General features: G+C 42.8%; 1 protein-coding gene across 3 annotated transcripts in view; it reads right to left on the minus strand.

Annotated features, from left to right (window-relative positions):
• Nucleotides 1-26,522, minus strand: part of LOC126249788 (trimethyllysine dioxygenase, mitochondrial) — a 595,126-nt gene that overhangs the window by 435,964 nt on the left and 132,640 nt on the right. For all 3 annotated transcript variants that reach the window (XM_049951475.1, XM_049951476.1, XM_049951477.1), the window contains one exon: nucleotides 9,931-10,087. In XM_049951475.1, the coding sequence (XP_049807432.1) occupies nucleotides 9,931-10,087 (157 nt within the window). The remainder of the gene's footprint in view (nucleotides 1-9,930; nucleotides 10,088-26,522) is intronic.

Below are 26,522 nucleotides of genomic sequence, written 5' to 3' on the forward strand. Positions count from 1 at the left end.
CTATGTTAGTTTTAACAACATGGCCAGGAGAGTAAAGAGACAGTTGGCTTCTTGTGACAAATGTCAAAAAGTGAAGTATAATACTATTGCAGTACAAGGAGAGATGCAGAATATTGTTCCTAAAAGAAATGGTGAACTGCTGGCTATTGATTTATTTGGTAGGCTGCCAACAGGCCGAGGGGGTGTAAAGTATGTTCTTTTAGCTGTTGATGTATTCTCAAAGTTTGTATGGCTGTATCCACTGAAAAAGGCCACAAGCTAGAGAAAGATTACTTTGTGAATGTTATAAAACCAGAGAATGTTCTGTCTGATAATGGAGCACAAATTGTATCTAGTGTGTGGGGGAAGTTTATGCAAAGATCTGGGATAAAGCATATAAGGATTTCAGTGTATCACCCTGCGGGAAACCCGGCTGAGAGGTATATGAGGGAGCTGGGTAGGCTATGTAGGACATATTTCAGTAAAAAGCATAGTACTTGGGCAGAATATATAACTGTGTTTGAGGATCTTATGAACACATTGAAGAGTTGTGCGACACGATTCTCACCCTATGAGCTCATGACAGATATCAAGCCAGACAATTAATAGCAGAACACATCGATTTTCCTCCATCTCAAGACTTGACAAGTCAAGAGAAGATGCAGATGGCCAGACAGCAAATGTTAAAGAAAGGACATGAGAGACAGAGGAGGCATGGGGAAAGGTATAAGACAACAAAGTTCAAGGAGGGAGATAAGGTGCTGGTGAGGAACAAAAAAAAATCCAGTGACATTGATGGCGAAATCAGAAAGTTATTTGAATTATACCATGGACCCTTTGAGATAACGGGTTGTCCACACCCTAATCCATATAGGTTAGTATATTCAGTGTCCAAAAAGCCATTTGGACTGAGAAATGTAACGGAGTTGAAAAAATATGTGGTAAAAGAATAAAGGTTAAGGAAGTGAGATTCCCATGTACACTATGGTTGAGTTAAAAAAAATTATTCGGGGCTATTATACGTGTATTTATAATTGGAGTATTATTTGTGTTACTGTGTATGTTGCGATGCCATTGTTGGTGGTCAACAAACTTCATTACACTGTATGTATTTGCAATAAAGGAATCTGTTGTCCAATGGATTTGCACAACTCGTGTGGGTGTGATAGAAGCCTTGTTGAAAGTCAAACGGGAACTGAAACCTACTGTACATATAGTTTATTTCTGTATAAATGTGTGGAGAATATAGGAGGGAGGAAATCTGCAAATAGTTTGTTAAAAAAATAGTTGAGATTTTATTAAAATTTCTAATGTATCTGTGGCACCTGGAGTTGATACTGATGCGTGGGGGTAGGATTGTTGCTGGGACAGTCATGTAGGGCAATCACTAAATATGCAAATTGTAGAGGCATATGGGAAATAATTAACTTGCTTATTATAAGATGTTCATGAGGGAAGTGAGGGAAAGAACACTAATGGCTAAGTGGATGCTTGTAAAAGTTTATGACCTTGGTGAGTTTGTTTACCATTTATGATTGAATCTAAATAGCCATGGAAATGTCATAAAAGAATGGGTTTCAAGATATTGCTAAATATTATCTGAAAATTTATATAGGAATTCATAAAAAAATTGAGTGTATTTATGTACAGTGATATAGCTGTATGGATGCTTAAAAAAATATAAGAATCTGCATCTGGGAATAAATTCTCTTGGTGCGGGGGGTAGAAGTGTCGGAGCTCCTGATCTGGGAACATTTGAAGGGTGAAATAGAATATATTTAACTATGCCATGTTTGTGTTTGATTTGTGTGCATGTTTGTCAGTTGTACAAACCTCAATAAGAACTGATCAGTGAAAACAGGATGTTCCAGGGAGGATTTGGATAGCCTAATTCCTGGGAAATGTGGGTCTGCATGTCTAGGCAAGATTTATGAGGATTTGATTTAATTTTGATAGGATGGCTTGGCTAATGAGAGGAAGCACAGTGCTGCTGGCTGACAAGTTTGGAAAGACTGTATTCCAATGCATAAACCTGTGAACACAAGGATCTGGTTACAACAACTTCGTGCAACTTACAGAAACAACTGTGTAAAAAAGTGGAAGTGTTAATGTGCAGTGAGTGTGCGACCTCCATATAGACTAACATGGGCATTTATTTTGCCTGCCCCATTAAGACTCAATAGGAGACTATCTAATTGTATATTTGAGTTGGATACATTGTTGGATTATGTATGTATTTTTTCTGATGACAGTACTTACACTGATTCACTCACCACTATAACACTGTTCTACATGTTTTGGTGCCATTATAGTTCTAATTAAAATGTTTAATATATAAAGTAATATGGGTTCACTCCATTTGGTGCTACTTCATGTTGCTATTACTAAGGTAATGTCTCCATGAAGTGGGGGTATGTAAGGGAACAGGGGATAATATGGAACTCTTTCAAGTAATTTAATATTTAAAGCACAGCAGCAGAGATAATATGCTGGGCAAAATAGACCGGAAAATACTTGTTTTGTGTTTTGATGGGCGTTGTAGTTCCGTTGCATAGTGTTTTGGTTTTCTTTTAATTGCAACGAATTATATAAGCGTGGTGATAATTTGTAAAATTATATAATGTATTTAGATTTAAGTATTTAAATATTATAAAATATTGTAAACGATTGTGGCCATGTTTAGTGATTATTTTGACTACTGTGGTGTCATGTGACCCGACTCAATACTGTGGATATGAGCGGGAAAATCGGGGTCTTTTGTCGTTGGCCGTTGTGGTGGCGAGTTGGGAGCGGCAAAGTGCCGCGAGTGCAAGCATGGACGCCAGGGTATGCGAAGGAACAAAGTGAAAGTGTGTGGGTGTGAGACAAACAGTGTACGAATAGCACCGATTATTATTTGTGAACTTAAAAATGCATGGAAAACAACGTTAAAGTGTTTCTTTTGAATAAATAAGTTTCAATCTGAACGTGTATAGTTCAAATCACTGCTCTTCAAAAGCCAGCCAATATCTGACTCAATAATAGGGGCGCAAATGCAACCGTTTACTACCAACCCCCTTTACAGATGAGCCACGTGAAAAATAGGTAGTAAACGAGCCCGAGTTAAGTTGCAACATTATTCGTCTAGGACATCTTTGTAAAACTCCTTTACATCATCTGGAATTTCAAAATACTTTAGCAACGCAGACACATCTTTCTTCTTTTCTTTACGTATCATACATTGTTTTGATAAAAGTGCACATGTTAGTACTGCTGGATGGCATGGTTGCTTTCGTCTCAGGATGTCAGCTTGTACTGGAACTCCACAGTTTGTATCAGTTACTGACACATGGTGGCGCTCTGTGCATTTATATTTTTTGTATCATTTTAATGGCAATGGTTACTTCCTTAGGAACCCTTCCTGTTGTCGTCTTCTTTCCTTTGGCAACTTCCTTCCTTGATGGAACCTGCTTGCTAGGTAGGATACTATCTTTGACATGCCAGATACTCCTAGGAAAGTGGCAGCACAAACAGGCACTATTTCATCATTGCTTCTTCTAATGATGTACTTAACTGTCACTGTTTTCTTCCTTTTTCCATTCTGGGTGTGCATTACTCTGCGCTGAGTTGAAGAAATATTACTAAATCTGAACAAAAACTTATCTTGATCCATTATTAAATAAATGTCACGTGATGATGAAAGTTGGAAATATCTTCTTAGTAGAGATCAGCAACATTGCATTTTTTTCATTCTTTAGCTTTTGAAGGCGAAACCTCAAGTCCATGATTGTATTTTATAATATTTTCCTTTATGCACTTCTTGCTTTGCGTTTCAGGTCGATGTAAGCTCTTGTTGAATCGGGATTCTCTCCCATCGGAACATTCTTTGATCTGTATGCTGTTTTCAGAATCACAAGAATCATCATCCATTCTGCTTCCACTTGCAAAACTTCTTTTTAGACGTACACGCGACCGTCAACTGAATATTTGTCTAAAAGTAAACCGCAGGTTTTACGACGACAATGAAGTCTGGTTGCAACCCTCTTCCCACCAGTAAACATTGTTACAACAATGTTAACAGCGCTTAAAGCAACCAGTATACTTCATTATCGTTAAGTGCTTGCTCCAGAAAGAGAGCGGAGACACTAGAAAGTAATTATATTACATTTGTCAACTTTTGCTGTAACTGTAAGAATGCATACATCGCGTTTGGTTAAAGCCTTGTGATTTGGAGTGTTCATACACGCAGCAGCAGTCGACTTCTGGTAAAGCTTGGTTGAAGGGTTGATGTAAAAGGCCAACATTATGCCTGTAGTGTCACCGCCACACTTGCTAGGTGGTAGCCTTTAAATCGGCCGCGGTCCGTTAGTATACGTCGGACCCGCGTGTCGCCACTATCAGTGATTGCAGACCGAGCACCGCCACACGGCAGGTCTAGAGAGACTTCCTAGCGCTCGCCCCAGTTGTACAACCGACTTTGCTAGCGATGGTTCACTGACAAAATACGCTCTCATTTGCCGAGACGATAGTTTAACATAGCCTTCAGCTACGTCATTTGCTACGACCTAACAAGGCGCCATTATCAGTTACTATTGATATTGTGAAGCATGTACCGTCCAGACCGACGTTCACCATTAATGGATTAAAGTTAAGTATTCCACCAGCTACGTCCGTTTTTCTAAATTCTAATTTCCTTGTCCTGTTCCAGACCTCACGCCAGCCTGCTTGAGCTAAAACGCGTGCCTTTCGGCCTCCTCTAGTAACACGGTGTTGGCTCTCCTGTCAACCAAAACAATGCCATTACCATGCATAACTCAATTTTGAATTTTTTTGCATTTTAATGTACTGTCTGCTAATGTAACTCATGTTCATCTGCCAACGGTGTGCATCCATTCAAATCTTGTTGACTCTCCGTCCCACATGGCGGCCAATTGCTACCATTACGCCAGCGGGCGTTCTTTTGAAAATGAATTTCTGTTGGCGGGCAAATCTTCTTGTCTCTTCATTGAGATTTTGGTGTGTGTGTGTTCAATAATAAAGCCCCGATTCTTTTTGTTATTAATGCTGGAGGGCTTGGTTTCTGCCACTTTATTGGTATGCGGGTGTGTAACTACACCGTAGCCTTAATGTGTTCAGTTCCATGACTGAGGTGTTAAAGATCATTTACGATCTGATTATTTGTTGAACTTAAAGATCCTTTTTCATATCAGGTGATACTAGCAGTTACTAGCGCCATACGTAGAATTCTCGATTATCTGGGAGGTATCCATGTCTGATTTACGATGAGTAACAGCCAGGGTGCAGCTGGTTGGATTCGGAGGTCGCGGGTTGAGCTGCCTCTTGATCAACAGTACACGCGTGTGTAAAATAAAAAATTACTTGACGCAGCATTGTACCTATCTTGGTTTTCTTCTATATTATGTATTTTTTGAAATTGTGTGTAAATTCTGTTGCCAGACAATAGTAAATCAGTGAACAGACTGTCGGAAAATTCGATAAAGTGAATTGCTAAGTTGTTTGTGGCACAAAGATATTTCTTTTCGGTGCTGTCGTTTTGAAGCATAGATACTGTATTAAATTTTTGCGTCTTTCTTCTGTCACATAAGCTTGTCCAAAAAAGTTTTCTGTATTAATAATTACATGGTATCTCATTATACGAATTGAAACTTAGCGATAGCGATTAATTTTCATGGAAATGCGACAAATTTCTTTGCCTCTGCGATGTGAGTTGTTGAAAGTATTTGCTTCCATAACTGTGGCAGTTAATAGCAGAGCTCGTTTGTTGTCTTTGATCACATATTTTCATAACCATGTAGAACAGTTTGGATTCCTATATTTTTAACAGTACAATGTCGGTCAGTGTGACAGTGTCTTAAAGTCATACTTGAATCCACAGAAACACTGCAGCACATTTATAAAACTTAATAACTTTGAGACTTCTTACTGTTCTTGTTTTTTAATTAATTGTTGAAAGCTTTCAAGTAAATTTTTCTTAATTGGTTTCATTGATCTTTTAAGCATATATTGTTCAATAAATATTTTGGTCAGGAATGATGTTGAACCCTTACTTAGGCCTAGTCCTCCCCCTCCTAGACAACCCCATGCAGTAGCTGTGTACCATTATTAATAACCTGCATGGGACGAGATACCGAACTTTTTACTTTTACATCATCGACCAATCTTGCCTGCAACTGACTGTACGTGATCTACACGTGAGGCATTGCTTTTTGAAAGAATACTAGCCAAAAGAAAAATTCATCTTGTAGATTGCAACGGAGTTCAACTGCTTGACAGCCCGATTGGTCGGATGGCAATTTTTCTAGCGACGATGAACTTTCCATCAGCAAGGATTTGTTCAATAATCACATTTGTGGTACGTGATTTAAAATTCCATCTAATAGCTAGCTAGCCCCCTAGGAATCCTTCGTATCGCAAATGCCTCCAATGTGGAAAGACATTCCGACGATCTTGAAAAGAAGGCTGAAAAACCTGACGAATTTTAAAAGAACACCGTTGTAGACAGCTTTTGTGAAGCAGCGTGTTCCATTGTTGAATTTAACTGCGCACATTACAATGAACACAGTTAGCATCAGAATACACTATTTCTATTTTTGTTTGCACGTCACCTATACATCACTCATTACAGCTGCACCATTGTTTGTTTATGCGATAATTTTGTGTGGCATATCTTTGAACAAAAGATCTATAGCATTCAAAATACATGTCAGAGCATCAGCATTACGCCCTGGAAAAATCCCCAGAACCTTTCATCTAGCGCTCTGTTCTTTTCATAGTGCACCACTAATCTTGTAACTGTGTCTTTTCGGAAACATCTATTGTTTCATTTGTCGTTGTTTCAGCATACTCAATCTGCTTTATTTCTTTCCAGATAACTTCACGGCATATTTCCAACATGCAGTCCAGCAGCTGATTTTGGATGGATTTTGAAAGCCCCTTATAAACCTGATCACCATCTACGTGTTCTTTCGCTGCACTATCTCTCAGAAATTAAGTGTATCAAATCCAAAAAGACACCTGGATTTTCCAGTGTTTGTCTCGTCGTGCCTCTCAAAGCCAGTTCGAAAATATCACAGAATTTTATACAATCAATGATTCTAGAGAGCACATATCTGCTTTTTTCTACCTGCTGATTGTGTTTCACTATGTCATCATATAGGTGCGACTTAATATCGTCATTTTATTATCTTTAGCTAATGTTCTACGATCAAGTATGTTGCTTATATGTTTATGATTTCCGCTATGTTTTTAATGCATTTATACGTCCTAGATTTTTCACTCCCACTCTACCTCACACATTACTGTCCCCAAATAACAAAGAAAGCAAAAAAGTGCATCGTGAACGTCACACATGCAGATACAAGTGTTTCCAGACACTTTCACACTAAATTTCCTCATACACACTCCTTTTCACCACCATCTATAGCCTTTTGATATTGATTTAAATTTGGAGTTGGTCCACCTTACTGTTTAACTCTCACTTTCTCCTCCAAAGATCTACTGGAAAAGCATTTCATCTACGGAATTCGCCATGTTGCTTGCACAATACTTTACGCGTACTTTCAAAGACAAAATACACTGTAACACTTCGTCGACGAACCAACAGCACTCCACAATAGTGGTCTACTCAGGTGGTGCAATGAGGAGTGTAGCACTGTTAGTGCTAGCAGGAACGACGTCACACTAGAGCATGCGCGGTCTAACACAAACAGCTGCGTCCCTTCTCTCAGCGGACTGTAGCATGACTCAAATCAAAAATGAGTGTGTAATCTTATGGGACTTAACTGCTAAGGTCATCAGTCCCTAAGCTTACACACTACTTAACCTAAATTATCCTAAGGACAAACACACACCCATGCCCGAGGGAGGACTCGAACCTCCGCCGGGACCAGCCGCACAGTCCATGACTGCAGCGCCTTAGACCGCTCGGCCATGACTCAAATCGTTACAGCACCCGACACTGCGGTTTCTAAATATCTCGGAGAGAACACTGCAAAACATGGTTTCGTCCGTTTTGTTTGCATACAAGCACGTATTCCAAGAAAAATTGCGTAATTTTAGTGCAAGTTCTGGTTTGCACTCTAAGAAATTGGAAATTTGTGGTAAGGTCTTATGGGACCAAACTGCTGAGGTCATTGGTCCCTAAGCTTACGCAGTACTTAATCTAACTTACAGTAACTTACTCTAAGGACAACACACATACACCCATGCTCGAGGGCATGCCAGCGGCCAGTGCTCAAATGCAAAAGTACTTTGATGTGGTTACTGTAGTGTAGGAACAGCACTGTGCCGCCCTTCCATTGCATTCGCTGAACCCGTACACGACGTGCACTAATTCCTATCTCTACTGCTGTAAATCACTGCTAACGTACAACTAACGTTACCAGAAAAATAAACCCGAGGAAGAACTGAGCAGTACTGAACGACGCTTGAGAGTTAATTGGGCATTACTGTTATCAACAGCGAGTACCGTTAGTTAAAGTAATAAGACTGTCTCCAAACTAGACAGCGCTTACCACGGACATGGGCTCATTTGCTGCAATACACATAGGAAGTTATTTCGGCATAATAAATCAAACGAAATCTAATTTCTCCGTAACCAGTCACCAGCGACCATGAGTGGATTACACCAAAATACTTGGAAAATATCCCTGAGCTACCTTCGAAATTTTATCGGTTAAGTTACGGTTCGCCGGCCGTTGTGGCCGAGCGGTTCTAGGCGCTCCAGTCTGGAACCGCGCGACCGCTACGGTCGCAGGTTCGAATCCTGCCTCGGGCATGGATGTTTGTGATGTCCTTAGGTTAGTTAGGTTTAAGTAGTTCTAAGTTCTAGGGGACTGATGACCTCAGAAGTTAAGTCCCATAGTGCTCAGAGCCATTTTTTAAGTTACGGTTCACACCATTTTTTTTTTTTCGGCAACTGAGAGTTTGCTGTTATTGCACCTGAACTGTACTACACTACTACCACCACTGCCAACAACAACCACCGACACGTCATCCGTAATAGGTATGACAACCCATTCGGTTTTCTCATAATACATACTTCACACATCGAGGAGGATTCAATACCAAATAGTTTAATGCAGTTCTCCATATTACAAGAGTTTGGTAAGAAACAATGCTGTCAAAATGTGGTGCTTTTTTTCAGCAAGGTTTTTGTGTGTGTGTGTGGGGGGGGGGGGGGGGGGAGGGGGCCATTAATTCACTACAGCAACTTGAAGTGTAGCCAGTTCTTATGGTTACTCTGTCTTACCCAGTTATATATAAAATTTGTTTGCATTTGCTAAGCAAAATGAATGATTATTTTTGGCGATGTGAGCTAGGTAATGAACAATGAAATTAGATATTTGCTGTGTATGGATAGAGAATGCAGCTTACACATAAAACATACTCATTTTTGGAAAATTATTTGCATACGATTTATGATGGATAATATTGATCTCTTTCCATCTCCCAGAGCTCAACATCTCATTGCCTTAGGATTTATACTGAACTATACTACAAACAACTAGGGAAGCGCAAATGACGTAACAGACAGGCAGCAGTATCGTTGTAACTTTGCTGAGACATGAATAAATACTGTAACGTTAAATGGTTCAAATGGCTCTGAGCACTATGGGACTTAACTGCTGTGGTCATCAGTCCCCTAGAACTTAGAACTACTTAAACCTAACTAACCTAAGGACATCACACACATCCATGCCCGAGGCAGGATTCGAACCTGAGACCGTAGCAGTCGCGCACTGTAACGTTAACTCTGATAATTTAGCCAGATGTATATACAAAAGAGAATTATACAAAACACGCAAATTCTTCTCAAACTAGATCTGTATCTAACTACATGGCTGGATGTATGTATAATAAACTTTTATTTCTCTGTCTTTGGTGTTAGCTAGTATGTTTACTATAATTGTTAATATGATTTTTGGGTGAATACGCAACAAATCCACTCACCTTTTTTGACATGCGTGCCACTCTGTTGGCGTAATGCAGATCCACTATGGAAATGAAGCCTTGGGACAAACGCTAAGCGACTTGTCTTTGAGAGATTATTTGATGGTTTCTGCAGGTGCTGGAGGAAGACTGCTGCCAAGCGCATCTTCAAAACTTTCTGAAAAGAAAGAGAAGTGAAAATACATATAAATTCGTGGTAGAGATGACGTGACATCTAATTCAAGTTTCTCGAATCTCCATGCTTTTCGCAACGCTTTGCCATAATTTATTCCAAATTCACGGAATTACACACATCAAAAAAAGTTTTGCATCACCCCGGTTTCCAGAAGTCCTGAAGATAGACGTTGACTGTAGATACTGTATCACAGGATACAGTCCCTTTGACTGTTCAGTGATGTCACTGAAACCGCCCAAAGATGTAAACAACCATGCATGGGGTTGGGTTGTTTGGGTAAGGAGACCAGACAGCGAGGTCATCGGTCTCATCGGATTAGGGAAGGATGGGGAAGGAAGTCGGCCGTGCCCTTTCAAAGGAACCATCCCGGCATTTGCCTGGAGCGATTTAGGGAAATCACGGAAAACCTAAATCAGGATGGCCGGACGCGGGAACCATGCATGAGCAGCGTCTATTAGACGGAGGGGGTGCGACAGCTGATCACTTGCAGTCATTCCACCAGGAAGGAGGTACACGGCTCGTGTTGTCTGTAGTTCAACCATGCCTAGACGGTCAATATCGCGGTTCGATCGCTTCCGCATTTTTACTTTGTGCCAGGAAGGGCTCTCGACAAGTGTGCAGGCATCTCTGAGTGAACCAAAGCGATGTTGTTCAGACATGGAGGGGATACAGAGAGGCAGGAACTGTCGATGACATGCCTCGCTCAGGCCGCCCTAGGGCTACTACTGCAGTGGATGACAGCTACCTACGAATTATGGCTCGGAGAAACACTGACAGCAACGCCACAATGTTTAATAATGCTTTTCGTGCAGTCACGGGACGTGCAATAGGCTGCATGATGCGCAACTTCACTCCCCATGTCCATGGCGAGGTCCATCTTTGCAACCACGACACCAAGCAGCGTGGCACAGATGGGCGCAATAACATGCCGAATGGACCGCTCAGGATTGGCATAATGTTCTCTTCCCCGATGAGTGTCGCATATCGCTTCAACCAGCCAATCGTCGGAGACGTGTTAGGAGGCAGCTCGGTCAGGCTGAACGCCTTAGACACACTGTCCAGCGAGTGCAGCAAGGTGGAGGTTCCCTGATGTGTTGGGGTGGCATTTCGTGGGGCCAACGTACGCAGCCGTAACGGCTGTAAGATACGCGAATGCCATCCACCGACCGATAGTGCAGCCATAACGGCAGCATATTGGTGTGGCATTCGTCTTCATGGATGACAATTCGCTTCCCTGGGTGCACATCTTGTGAATGACTTCCTTCAGGATAACGAAAACGCTCGACTAGAGTGGCCAGCATGTTCTCCAGAAATGAAACCTATCGAACATGCCCGGGATAGATTGAAAAGGGCTGTTTATGGACGTCCTGACCCACCAACCACTCTGAGGGATTTACGCCGAATCGCCGTTGAGGAGTGAGCAATCTGGACCATCAGTGTCTTGATGAACTTGTGGATAGTATGCCACGACGAATACAGGCATGCATCAATGCAAGAGGACATGCTACTGGATATTAGAGGTACCAGTGTGTACAGCAATCTGGACCACTACCTCTGAAGGTCGCACTTTATGGTGGTACAACATGCAAAGTGTTGTTTTCATGAGCAACAAAAATGGCGGAAATAATGTTTCTTGATCTGTATTCCAAAATTCTGTACAGGTTCCGGGACTCTTGGAATCGAGGTAATGCAAAACTTTTTTGATGTGTGTATTTTTAGATGGTATAATAATCCAGGCGTGGCTGTGGTAGTCCAGTGGACAGAGCACCAGATTCTGACAATGGAGGAGCTCCTGGGCTCAATCCTGGTTAGGGTTCAGAATGGTTCAAATGGCTCTAAGCACTATGGGACTTAACATCTGAGGTCATCAGTCCCCTAGACTTGGAACTACTTAAACCTATTAACCTAAGGACAACACACTCATCCATGCCCGAGGCAGGATTCGAACCTGCGACCGCAGCAGCAGCGCGGTTCTGGACTGAAGCGCCTACAACCGCTCGGCCACAGCGGCCGGCTTCTGGTTAGGGGAGGGGGAGATCTTTTTCTCATTCCAGTCTCTCCAGGACGATCCCAGTCTACTCAGCCTACTATCAAATGAGTACCATCGATTTTTCCTGCGGGAGAAAGGCGACCTGGGCGACGGGCCCGCCAGCCTCCCCCTCCTAGTGCTGGGGCGAAGAAAGACTGTACTCTACGTGCTGTCAAGCCAATAGCCCGTTAACGGGCGTGTGCCACAGACTCTACCTTTACCTTTATAACAATGCAGGATATGCAAGAGTGCGCAATGCAAATTGTGTAATCCAAGAGTACAATAACATCACACGAATAAACTGACATACGTTACTCGTGTAATGTTTAGCACACACTGTGGCAATGAAACGGACAAAGAGAGCACAATGACTGGTTGTTTTTCTTTCTGTAAGTGAGGAGCTAAAGGGGCAAAACTACTAGAGCATCAGTACTCTACTTGCCAAACAACTCTTTGTACTTGGCGAGGCGGGCCCATCACAAGCGTCTTCTAACCAAACTGCGTGCCTATGGAGTATCGCCTCAGTTGTGCGAGTGGATTCGTGATTTCCTGTCAGAAAGGTCAAAGTTCATAGTAATAGACGGAAAATCTTCGAGTAAAACAGAAGTAATATCTGGCGTTCCCCAATGAAGTGTTATTTATTTATTTATTTAACCTGGCAAGATTAGGGCCATCAGGTCCTCTCTTACATCTAACCAGGCTTTCTACTTATTTTACATTCATATGTTTTAGTAGGCATGTTAAATTACATCTAGTACAAAAAGTGAAATAAACAATTACAAAGGCACACCTGGAAAATACATACATATAGAGTTTATATTCGTAGATCATAAGTACTGTTATAATTAGACATTATTGAAGAGAGATTTTAGACAGGAGTGCTAGCAGCAGGGAGTATGAGGGAGACGGATGGTGAAGGGAGGAGAAGAATAGAGAGACATGATGAAACATAATTAAGGAAATATAAAGGAAAAGAAGATTGCGTGGCTAATAGAGATAGATGAAGAGGAAGGCATCTCAGGAGCAAGATAGGAGACGCTAGCTTTTCTATTTGACAGATGAGAGGATTGGCCTTGTACATTAATTTTGTGAAGAACGTTATGAGGATGATAGCAGGAAATGCTTCAACTTCTTAAAAGCAGCAGGGGATTGAATTTTGCGCAAGGTAAGGGGCAGTTTGTTCCAGAAGCGGACAGCGGCAACTGAGGAGTTTGCAAAAGTTTTTGTTTTGTGAGTGGGCACTGTTAGGATACCAAATAAGATTGACCTCGTGTTTCGATTATGATGGCATTACAGGTTTTTAATCTCTGAAGCAAGGTACTGGGGTGCTTGCGCGACGAGGAGTCGGTGAAGTAGACAGAGTGTGGTATTCACGCAATTTGTCCGGCCGCAGCCACCCTAGCTCGGAGTATGAAGCACTAACACGATCATATCGGCGAATGTTGCAGGTGTAACGCACACAGGCATTCATGGTTAGTTCTAGCCGTCTTTTGTTTTCACTACTCATGCCTTGTTGAATTACACCACAATAGCGGAGGTTCGGCAGAACGAGTGCTTGCACGAGCTGGCGTTTCAAGTCCTGTGGAAATACGTTCCGAAAGTTTTTTGAGAGCATAGAGACAAGCAGAAGTCTTCCGGCACACTGCGACTGTATTCTCCGCCTAGTTGAGATGCTCATCCAAAGTTACACCCAAGTTCTTAACTGTTTTCTGATATGGTATTGGAGTACCGTCGAGCAGAATAGGAGGTAGCCGTTCGCGGAAATCTGAACTTATTAATTTCTGATGGGCTATTAAGATTACTTGCGTCTTTCTTGCATTTAGTTTAAGCCCCAGGTTTTTCGCCCATGTCACTACTGAAGACAGATCATTCATCTGAGCGATTGCAGTGTTTACATCTTCAGGTCTGACGCTTAGGTAGAGCTGGAGGTCGTCGGCATAGAAATGATATTTACAGGAGGACAGAACCGACGAAATATCGTTGACATATAAGGAAAACAAAAGTGGTCCTAAGACTGATCCTTGTGGCACTCCAGAGGAAACATGTTTCCAGGAAGATTTTTCATTTACGCAGACAACACATTGCTGTCTGTCTTTTAAGTAGCTTTCAAACCATCTGACTGCACTATCTGAGAAATTAAGCTGTTGCATTTTTCTGAGCAATATGTCAAAGTTAACAGTGTCAAAAGCTTTGCTAATCACTAGGCAGTTGCGGGTTTTCGATCTTAGGGATGGGTCGAATTATGCTTCTTTTCCATGCAGTGGGGTATATTCCGTTCACGAGGGAAAAATTAAATATGTCAGTTAAGACAGGTACTAAGATATCGGCAACATTCTTAATCATGGTTATACCGATACTGTCATTGCCTATTGCATCAGAAGAGATTCTCATTACTGCTTCTCTTGCCGTATTTATTGTTACATGTTTTAGATGGAAGGTATCGTTGTTAGTTATCCTGTTTGGGGATTCTTGTGGACGGTAATTATCAGCCGTGTGGGTATTCAAAGGTGCAGAGAAGAATTCATTTAATTCGTTAGCGGACACATCAAAAGTAGTTTCCGATTTTGCCTTTCCGACCCCCCAAGCTACGGAGATTCTTCCATAGAGTCGTGGGCGTCAGAGCGCTGCATACAAGGGAGCGAGCGTGCCTGATTTTAGCATTGCGAATGCATTGTTTCACTCTCTTCCGTAGCTTTCTATATTCTTCGAAACGCTCGGGTTTCGGATCTGCCTTGAAACGCCTGTGGGCAGCATCCCTATTAGTCGTCATTTGACATAATTCAGCTGTCAGCCATGGAGCAGGAGATTTTCTTACACGGATTGTGCGTACAGGTGCATGTTTGTCATAGAGGGCAGTGAGTTTATCACCAAGTTCATTAATTTTGCAGTCGATTGTAGGATCTCTGATTATTTGATGCCATGAAATTTCTGAGCAATCGTTTGTTAGAGCGTCAAGGTCAATACGTTTCACGTTCCTACAAGTTATGTAACGCGATTTGATCCTTGGGGGCCGCACAGAGTACGCCAGGAACATTACAACATGTGCTGAGAGGCCAGGGGCTGATGTTTGACCAATATCTCTTACTTTGTCAGTCTGTTTCGTTGCGATTGCGTCTATAAGAGTATGGCTGTGCGCCGTATGGTGTGTAGGTTGTAATGGAAGAATGTTCATGCTATTGCAACTAAACAATCTTCTTAGGTTTATTGGAACGATCACATAGATACACTACTGGCCATTAAAATTGCTACACCAAGAAGAAATGCAGATGATAAACGGGTATTCATTGGACAAATATATTATACTAGAACTGACATGTGATTACATTTTCACGCAATTTGGGTGCATAGATCCTGAGAAATCAGTACCCAGAACAACCACCTCTGGCCGTAATAACGGCCTTCATACGCCTGGGCATTGAGTCAAACAGAGATTGGGTGGCGTGTACAGGTACAGCTGCCCATGCAGCTTCAACACGATACCACAGTTCATCAATAGTAGTGACTGACGTATTGAGACGTGCCAGTTGCTCGGCCACCATTGACCAGACGTTTTCAATTGGTGAGAGATCTGGAGAATGTGCTGGCCAGGGCAGCAGTCGAACATTTTCTGTATCCAGAAAGGCCCGTACAGGACCTGCAACATGCGGTCGCGCATTGTCCTGCTGAAATGTAGGATTTCGCAGGAATCGAATGAAGGGTAGAGCCACGAGTCTTAACACTTCTGAAATGTAACGTCCACTGTTTAGTGCCGTCAATGCAAACAAGAGGTGACAGAGACGTGTAACCAATGGCACCCCATACCATCACACCGGGTGATACGCCAGTATGGCGATGACGAATACACGCTTCCAATGGGCGTTCACCGCAATGTCGCCAAACACGGATGCGACCATCATGATGCTGTAAACAGGACCTGGATTCATCCGAAAAAATGACGTTCTGCCATTCGTGCAGCCAGGTTCGTCATTGAGTACACCATCGCAGGCGCTCCTGTCTGTGATGCAGCGTCAAGGGTAACCGCAGCCATGGTCCCAGACCTGACAGTCCATGCTGCTGCAAACGTCGTCTAACTGTTCGTGCAGATGGTTGTTGTCGTGCGAACGTCCCCATCTGTTGACTCAGGGATCGAGACGTGGCTACACGATCCGTTACAGCCATGCAGATAAGATGCCTGTCATCTCGACTGCTAGTGATACTAGAGCGTTGGGATCCAGCACGGCGTTCAGTATTACCCTCCTGAACCCACCGATTCCATATTCTGCTAACAGTCTTTGGATCTCGACCAACGCGAGCAGCAATGTCGCGATACGATTAACCATAAGCCCGATAGGCTACAACGTTTCACCAGGTAACGCCGGTCAACTGCTGTTTGTGTATGAGAAATCGGTTGGAAACTTTCCTCATGTCAGCACGTTGTAGGTGTTGCCACCGGCGCCAACCTTGTGTGATGTTCTGAAAAGCTAATCATTTGCATATCACAGCATCTTCTTCCTGTCTGTTAAATTTCGCGTCTGTAGCACGTCATCTTCGTGGTGTAGTAATTTTAATGGCCAGTAGTGTAATATTGTGTGTAGAGCAAACCGAAGACTGCGATACATTGGCAGAACACTTAGAACGTGCAACTGGTCTACTAAAGAGGCTGCTTACACCACACTTGTCCGCCGACCGCTACGGCTGCAGGTTCGAATCCTGCCTCGGGCATGAATGTGTGTGTTGTCCTTAGGTTAGTTAGGTTTAAGTAGTTCTAAGTTCTAGGAGACTGATGACCTCAGATGTTAAGTCCCATAGTGCTCAGAGCCATTTCAACCATTTTTGAACTTGTCCGCCCTATTCTGGAGTATTGCTGTGCGGTGTGGAATCCGCATCAGGTGGGACTGACGGCTGACATCGAAAAAGTTCAAAGAAGGGCAGCTCGTTTTGCATTATCGCGAAATAGGGGAGATAGTGTAACAGACGTGTTACGTGAATTGGAGGGGCAAACATTAAAACAAAGGCGTTTTTCGTTGCGACGGGATCTTCTCACGTAATTGCAATCACCAGTTTTCTCCTCCGATTGCGAAAACATTTTGTTGCCACCCACCTACATAGGGAGAAATTATCATCAAGATAAAATAAGAGAAATCAGTGCTCACACAGAAAAATTTAAGTGTTCGTTTTTCCCGCGTGCCGTTAGAGATTGGAACAGTAAGAGACAGCTTGAAGGTGGTTCATTGAACCCTCTACCAAGCACTTTATTGTGAATAGCAGAGTAATCACGTAGATGTAGAACAACGTTGCTAAATAGTGCTAAAAGATATCTAGGTGTGTTACTGTGATGAATAGAAATTAGGAGATGAGAGACGTCTAGAATAGTGGCTATTCCAATTACAAGACGTTTCAGTAACAGTATAAAGAGGCTTAAAATCGGACCAGCACGTAGGTCTGACGCAGATGGGGATCCCTCAGGACTCATCTGCAGCGAGAGGCACTCATTCCCACTCCTGACACCCAGAAACCGTGAGGTGTGCATAAATCAACGAACTAACAAATAACACCTTTCTAAAACTATGAAGGCGCAAATGGGAAGAGACATGGGAACACTGAAAATGCTAAGAGTTCAATGTAATTACAGAAAAGACGAAAAGAGGATAGATATACAGCTGGCGAGTAGACCTGTGGCACATGGAGACCACTTGCAGCTCATTGGGGTAGAAGCCAATCCCTGGTTAACCCACCAGACTCCAGTCGAAGCGAAACGTGAATAAAACAATGACCTGATCAGAAAAACAGGTGGTCAATGTACGAGACCTCTCCAGTTTGTGTAAATATCGACGTTGCCAACAGCACTCGTCAGACCCAGACAGTGACCAGTCAAAGTGATAGCCAAGCCTGACAGTGCTTAGCTTCGGTGATCTGATGGGAACAGGTGCTACCACTGCAGAAAGGCCATTGGCGTTAGGATGTCAAAAGGGTTTAAAATTTCCTAGAGTCCCACCCTACAAAGCAAGGCAGGCGAGGATATACTACCAAAAATCTTTAGGGGAAACAGTAGGACAAAGAGGGCTGATTTTCTGTCGGCCAGTCAAAAAACAGTATAAAGAACTACTATACCAAATGAGAGTAGAAAAATGGTAGACGTACATTAAGGGACCACATGGTAACAAAACTTTTATTTATGAGGATCACTGCGACTGTGATGAATAAAGGTTTTTGAAATTACTGCAACCAGTCGCCTTTTGTTTTGTTCAATTTTTATTATCCCATTCCTGGTTACGGACCGCCTAGATATCCACCATCAGATAGTATACGAGGGTAATCCCAAAAGTAAGGTCTCCTATTTTTTTATAAGTACATAGACCTGTTTATTTCTACAGTGGTTTACATCAGTTTACAGCTTGAACATTTAGCTATTTTTCGACATAATCACCAATTCTGTCGATGCATTTTTGTAGACGCTGGGGCAGTTTTTGTATGCCCATGTCATATGAGCCCGCCGGCATGCTGTTCAGGAAGTTATGAACCTCTTCTTTCACCTCATCGTCGGAGCTGAATCGCTGGGACCACAATTAACCCTGACAGGTACTGTGAGACTCTGAAAAAACTCAAACGGGCAGTTCAGAACCGGGGAAGAGGAATGTTGATCAAGGGCGTATACATTCTCCATGACAACGCTCGCCCACACATCGCTCGGCAAACCGTTGCTCTCATGCAACAGTTTCAGGAGAACATAATCACCCACCCACATTTGACCGGAAAGCGATTCAGCTCCGACGACGAGGTGAAAGAAGAAGTTCATAACTTTCTGAACAGCATGGCCGGGAGCTGGTATGACATGGGCATACAAAAACTGCCACAGCGTCTGCAAAAATGCATCGACAGAAATGGTGATTATGTCGAAAAATAGCTTAATGTTCAAGCTGTAAACTGATGTAAACCATTGTGGAAATAAACAGATCTATGTACTTATAAAAAAATAGAAGACCTTACTTTTGAGATTACCCTCGTATATTTATTGATTGTCTGCAGCAGTGTGGGGGTCGTGTAGGCTATTAGTATCCGTTGATTGGTTGTTGGTGCACACAGTATTGTGGAAAACATAATGAATGTTTTCCAGTGACATTAACTTCATTGCTTTTCACACTCGTTGCCTCAGGTAACATGTTCGACATGCTTTACAAAACGAGGCTAAGTGTGTGAAGCGCAGTAAAATTAACGTCACTGGGAAACATTCATTATGTTTTCCGGAATACTGTGTGCACCAACAACCAACAGATACTAATAACTCTACATGACTCCCACACTGCTGCAATCAATCAATAAATACATACTATCTGATGATGAATCGCTAGGCGGTCCGAAACCGGTAATGGGATAATAAAAATTGAACAAAACAAAAGGCGACTGGTTCCAGTGATTTCAGGAAACTAAACGGTAACCGGCCAGTGGCCTTGCCGCAGTGGTAACACTGGTTCCCGTCAGATCACCGAAGTTAAGCGCTGTCTGGCTGGGCTAGCACTTCGATGGGTGACCATCCAGTCTGTCGAGCACTGTTGGCAAACGGGGTGCACTCGCCCTTGTGAGAAGCAGCGGCTCTGGTCCCATAAACTGACATACGACTAGGAGAGCGGTTGCTGACCACATGTCCCTCCATATCCGCATCCAGTGACGTCTGTGGGCTGAGGATGACACGGCGGCCGATCGGTACAGTTGGGTCTTCCAAGGCCTGTTCAGACGGATTTTATTTTAGTTTAAATTGTAACTGATATTTCGGATTTTTCATGCAAACTTGCAACAAATAAGGTTCGATCACCCAAAGTATTACAGCCCTGAAAGATCCGACAGTCTGGGAAACTTTGTTGCTGGACAATACAACGGAGCATCTTCGCTCTGAACTACTAGAGCAGCATGTGAATAAGTGTTATGGTTCCATTTGCCCAGGAGGAAGAGAGACTGGCAGTAATGAAGTTAAAGTAGAAGACAACACCAGGACATGATAGAATACTTGCAGAGGTGTTGCACCAGCTAGTGGACCAAATTGTGCGATATATAACAATGTTATTATACAAATGTCTTTTTGTAGGGCCAGTTGGTCATAATTCGGAAAATCTCGAAAATCATTATACTCAGAAAATGAAAGGCCAAAGACCTGAGAATCAAAATCTTACAGACCGATTTCCTTGGTAAATCGTGTAGCCAAGGTACAGGGAAAGCTTCTGTGCCGCAGCCTGAGGGACCACAGACAGTTAGTAGGCATGAGCCACCTACAGTACAGTTTCAGGAAAGGGAAATCCACCGAGGATGCGATAAATCACGCAATGAACATTTATAAACATCTCAGACAAGTAGGTTTTAGGCATCGATATCGCTGGGGCGTTTGATAATTTGTGGTGGCCTACCCTGTTCAGATTGAAACAGGTGGACCGTCTAAGGTGTCTCTTTAACAGTTTACAAGATAGTTGTTGGACAAGTATGTCCTGGAAAGATAATTGTGAAAGATATCACCAAAGGCTGTCCACAGAGCTCTGTTTGTGGTGCAAAGTCCTGGGATGTTTGCATAGAGCCATTATCGAACCAGCCCCAGAGTATAGCAAACACTTGAGGCTGAATCGCCTACACAGACGATCTGTTCATTATATTATCTGCTAACACAAGGGCTAAATTGGAGGAAAACAGCGGAGTAGTTATTGAAAGACTAATTAACCGGTGTGTAGAAAACAAACTATCGAAAGCAGCGCACAAAACAGTCTATATGCTACTGAAAGGAACATTATCAAGAACGAGAAATCCCATCATAATAAATAACCAACCTGTGAAAAGAAAAGTAGATAGGTGCATTGGATGCATAGTCAAGGTTTCTGTCTACATACCACGTAACACCAGTCAGCAGGCACAGTCTGGGGAAATGTTTGCGTGGGCACCAGCCGCGGAGTGTCCAGGATTTGTTGCACCCTGAATCGCATGCCACGGACCACCGTAGCCTGCTGCATTTTCCTCCTCAGGCTACTGTTTGGACCTGGTCCTTCGACCACCGTCTGGTGTGGCTACCTAGTGTCATGGTGGGCCACAAAAGTTTGCAGTTGTTTATGGTGGATGTTGGTGGTATGAGGTGACTCGTCATGTCCATCAGTTGCACCCAAGCCCTGTTGGGGTGTCGCCACTGCCGCCTTCCGGTCAGCTGATCGTCAGGGTTAATAGCAGCGTTGTTCCTGGAGTGCGCTCCCACTGGCAGCAGCATACTTCATTGTTACCAATGCCTCCATGACCTCCACCATCCTCCTATCGCCAGAAGCCTCAGATCCCCATGTGGCTCACCCTATGCCTGCCATGTTTGAGCACATGCTTCTCGACCCACCTCCTTCGATTCTGCCACCTCTCCCCCATCGTCAATGGAAATGGCCTCGTCCACACTGCCACCAGTCTAGTCATCGTTGCCTCTGTGTCCCACCCTTCCAGTGGAGCCAGTGGCGTTGGCGTTGCCTCCTTCAGTGGTCAGTCCACTGCCAGTTTCACCAGCGCTCTCTCCATTATTGCGCCCGAGGTTGCGGCACAAGCCTAGCCATTTTCAGCCCTACATGGGCTTTTCAGGGGGAGGAATTTAATATCCCCACCAGTTTGCGTCCCAATGGAGGCAGATGAGCTCATGTGGGTAGAAGAGTGCCGCACGTAGTGGCAACGCGGCTTGAAGCGCCATATCACGGATTGCGCGGCTCCTCCCGCCGGAGGTTCGAGCCCCCCTTTGGGCCTGTGTGTGTGTGTGTGTGTGTGTGTGTGTGTGTGTGTGTGTGTTAGGCATTCACACACATTTGAAGATTTTGGTAGAACAGTGAGGTAGTTCAGAAACCTGGCATGAGGGGCACAAGCATCATGTCACTTCAGCAGAAATGCAGGTGGAGGTGTTCACTTGCAGCCGACAGTGAGTGGAGCAGACCAGTGCTCCTGCGGTGTTCAACCGCCATGGACCTAGCTTTGCACATTTATTGAGAGTTGTCATCTGCTCATTCGATAGCTGCCCGTGCTAAGTATATTATTGTGTTTGTATCTGTGTGTGTTCAGATGCTCCACTTCCTGACATAGTTGAATTAGCATGGAGAGTTATTTCCACTCATGGGGTTCTGTTCCCAGGTTGTTACTGAGTCACTATCTCACAGGTAGACCTGTGCCAGCTGCGTCGAGTAGTGACGTTGTCAAGCCTATTGCTGATCTTTCCATGGCCTTTAGAACGTGCAGAAGTAAAATCCGTCTTTACTCCATCATTAGAGCCATTAGTATAAATTATTTTAGCGCCTTGAAATCCTAGAGGACTAAGAATATGGTTTGGTGGAAAAGGATGGGAGTGACAGAGATTTTACGTCTTTGGAATAAATTTACCCAAGGAGGTTCACATAGGGTCACCCAATCAATACCTTCAAAAGAAGGAAGCTGTTTTCATTTGCTTGACTGCCATCGTAATCCCGCGTATGTAACTTGGCGTCAATGATGCTCAGGTATGTTGGTAGGCTAATCATCCATAAATTGTCAGAAAAAGCGATGGAACAGGCAATTGAGTCTCTTGCTTTGAAATGCTTCTGTAAATCACTGCTGCATTACAGTGCTCGTTTAAAATACAAAAGTTCGGTATCATCCAAAGATCGTGGCAACACATCAATGTCAGTAACACACATCGCTACCACGGACATTAGCAATTTCTAGCTGCAATCCGCGATGGAAAATGGGAGGTGCTCCAGAAGACACACCCTCTCTTAACATTGCAGTGCCCTCGCACAGAAGTTAGTACACAGCCAAGCATTGAAGCGCTCTGCCCAGTTTGTGATCTCAGCTGAAGCAGTTAACTTCGCAGAGTAGGACTAAAGAAATATTCAAATGTCAGAAGGAAATGCGCTTTTGTAAATTTTGAACATTGTACTTCAAGAGAACAGTTTGTTAATTAGTGCATCAAGTGATGCTTTCATAGTCAATGGCAGTTTTAAATTATCAGGCACTTCTTTGACAAACGATTGTATCAAGATAAGTAAGTCTTTTTATTTAGGCAAGTAATAAAGTGAACTAAGATTTCATATGTTGTAGTTCCAGTGAATCATCACACAGCCCGCATCTCGTGGTCGTGCGGTAGCGTTCTCGCTTCCCACGCCCGGGTTCCCGGGTTCGATTCCCGGCGGGGTCAGGGATTTTCTCTGCCTCGTGATGGCTGGGTGTTGTGTGCTGTCCTTAGGTTAGTTAGGTTTAAGTAGTTCTAAGTTCTAGGGGACTTATGACCACAGCAGTTGAGTCCCATAGTGCTCAGAGCCATTAGTCATCACACAGAGCAATCATAGGATCCACAGCTATGGCCAGACGATTGTAGTTTCGTCTAGTCATAACAAAAGGAATGTACGTCAATAGATAAAATTTGCGGTATCGACTTTCTTATGTGCAGGTGATTATCCAAAATTTATCCAGGGTCTCTTTACCAGTTGGGTAGCTACTTTCCCGAACACTCTTCCAGAACTTTGATATCTGGTGTGTTTGAACGACATGTGCTTTCGCCCAGTTCGCTAATGGTTTTATGGTTCGTGAGCTGTTTAGGAATAGTCGCTCTGCTGGTAGGTGAGTAATTATAATGATGGATGCTGCAGACTCTTTGGTTTACTTAGCTTTAAAGGTATATTTCATACTCATCATCTTGACACAGTTTGTATTTTCATAATATTCTATACCAATGGTGCACAACTTATCCGCTGTAAGTTATGGGAAGGCTGTGATGACCTCATTAATTTAAGTTAAATCCTAATTAAAAATGACTGCTCCAATGACGAGGTTTGACTATCGGACTCGAAGAAACAGGGAACAATTGGGAGCAGTAGCTGCCCATCATTAAAGCTACTTATCGCTCTCCATCTTAGATATTGCACACTACCATACCATAAATTATACATAAATAGTCATTCCTAACCGAAAGTAAAGGAAACCAGACCAACTTTATATGAAATTGCTCTGAGGTGACGAGGGTGGGAAATGGTTATCTAACATGAACAATCTGTGTGCATATGTGATTAACAGGCATTTCTACATACTCACACACAAATAACTACTCTGAATGTAAGACACTTTATGAATGCTGATCATAGAAATATTATATTAACTAACTCGCAGAGCATGGAAGACGCTTAGCTTACTGTGGTGGCAGTTACTAACATTTGTTACACACAAAAGCTGAAATTATTTAGCTAATTTCACAATATCTGACAAGAAATTACACTTTGTTTTAGCTATCATTTCGAATAGGCAGAGTATTTTTTCGTCACACCCCCACCAATTGGGAATTTCCGTAACATACAATCTACCGTAGCATTTTTAGTCCTTTCGCCGGCGCATGGTTTTGTAGCAACTCGGCTAAGATGAATCTTTTCTATCTATTAGAATTGCAATCAACTGACTATATTTTATTTTTGATCATTTTTTGTCATTTTGGACCAAAAACTGTGGTGGTACATCTATCACCACGACATCTTTATGAGGTATTAAAACTGTGGTGGTAAATGAATTTCCCATGTCCCTTTTGCCGGCCGTCCTGACCGAGCGGTTCTAGGCGCTACAGTCTGCAACCGCGAGACCGCTACGGTCGCAGGTTCGAATCCTGCCTCGGGCATGGGTGTGTGTGATGTCCTTAGGTTAGTTAGGTTTAAGTAGTTCTAATTTCTAGGGGACTGATGACCTCAGAAGTTAAGTCCCATAGTGCTGAGAGCCATTTGAAGCATGACCCTTTGGTGAGCCGTTGTGTGTTGCCATTACAGGTAAAAAATAATAAACAGTGTTTTCTATTTTTATTTTATGTTTTCTTTCACTTTATTTAAAAATATTTGTTACCGACATTGAAGTTTACTTACCACAATGTGAAAAAATCGTTGAAACTTGATCACACAGTAACGGTATGAGCTGATTCAGGTCACAATAATGTACGTTGCAGAAGCGAAGCAATGTGCTCCGACAACAGGAGTGCTCCCACGACAATCGGAAACTGATTGTTGTAGCAGTTTTCAGACACCTGATTCAGTGTACTACCACAAGGTGTCAGGCATAGACAGAGGTGGTAGAACGTATTCCCACAACCTTTGGGATACCCCTGAGTTGGTGGTAAGTATGCTTCCCAAGGACCACAAATGACAAATTAATTTGGTGGTAAGTATACTTCCCAAGCTCCTTCCAGAAACTACTTTGGTGGTAACAATACCTCCCAGTACGACTAAAACACCATTGGTTGATGGGATAGATACATCCCACAGTCCCCATAATTTAAGGAGATGGGGCCTGGATAAACTGACAGAACCAGAGGTTGTACAGAGTTTCAGGGGGAGCATTATGGAACGGTTGACAAGAATGGGGGAAAGACATACAGTAGAAGTAGAATGGGTGGCTTTGAGAGATGAAATAGTGAAGGCAGCAGAGGATCAAGTAGGTAAAAAGACGAGGGCTAATAGAAATCCTTGGGTAACAGAAGATATATTGAATTTAATTGATGAAAGGAGAAAATACGAAAATACAAAAATGCAGTAAATGAAGCAGGTAAAAAGGAATACAAACGTCTCTAAAATGAGATCGACAGGGAGTGCAAAATGGCTAAGCAGGGATGGCTAGAGGACAAATGTAAGGATTTAGAGGCATATATCACTTGGGATAAGATAGATACTGCCTGCAGGAAAATTAAAGAGACCTTTGGAGAAAAGAGAACCACTTGCATGAATATCAACAGCTGAGATGGAAACCCAGTTCTAAGCAAAGAAGGGAAAGGAGAAAGGTGGAAGGAGTATATAGAGGGTCTATAGAATGGCGATGTTCTTGAAGACAATATTATGGAAATGGAAGAGGATGTAGATGAAATGGGAGATATGATACTGCGTGAAGAGTTTGACAGAGCACTGGAAGACCTAAGTCGAAAAAAGGTCCCAGGAGTAGACAACATTCCATTAGAACTATTGTTAGCCTTGGGAGAGCCAGCCCTGACAAAACTCTACCATCTGGTGAGCAAGATGTATGAGACAGGCGAAATACCCTCAGACTTTAAGAATATAATAATTCCAATCCCAAAGAAAGCAGGTGTTGACAGGTGTGAAATTTACCAAACTATTAGTTTAATAAGTCGCGGGTGCAAAATACTAACACGAATTCTCTACAGACGAATGGAAAAACTGGTAGAAGCCGACCTCAGGGAAGATCAGTTTGGATTCCGTAGAAATGTTGGAACACGTGAAGCAATACTGACGCTACGACTTATCTTACAAAGTATATTAAGGAAAGGCAAACCGACGTTTCTAGCATTTGTAAACTTAGAGAAAGCTTTTGACAATGTTGACTGGAATACTCCCTTTCAAATTCTGAAGGTGGCAGGGGTAAAATCCAGGGAGCGAAAGGCAATTTACACTTTTTACAGAAACC

This window comes from Schistocerca nitens, chromosome 3 (genome assembly GCF_023898315.1).
Source record: "Schistocerca nitens isolate TAMUIC-IGC-003100 chromosome 3, iqSchNite1.1, whole genome shotgun sequence".
Lineage (NCBI taxonomy): Eukaryota > Metazoa > Arthropoda > Insecta > Orthoptera > Acrididae > Schistocerca > Schistocerca nitens.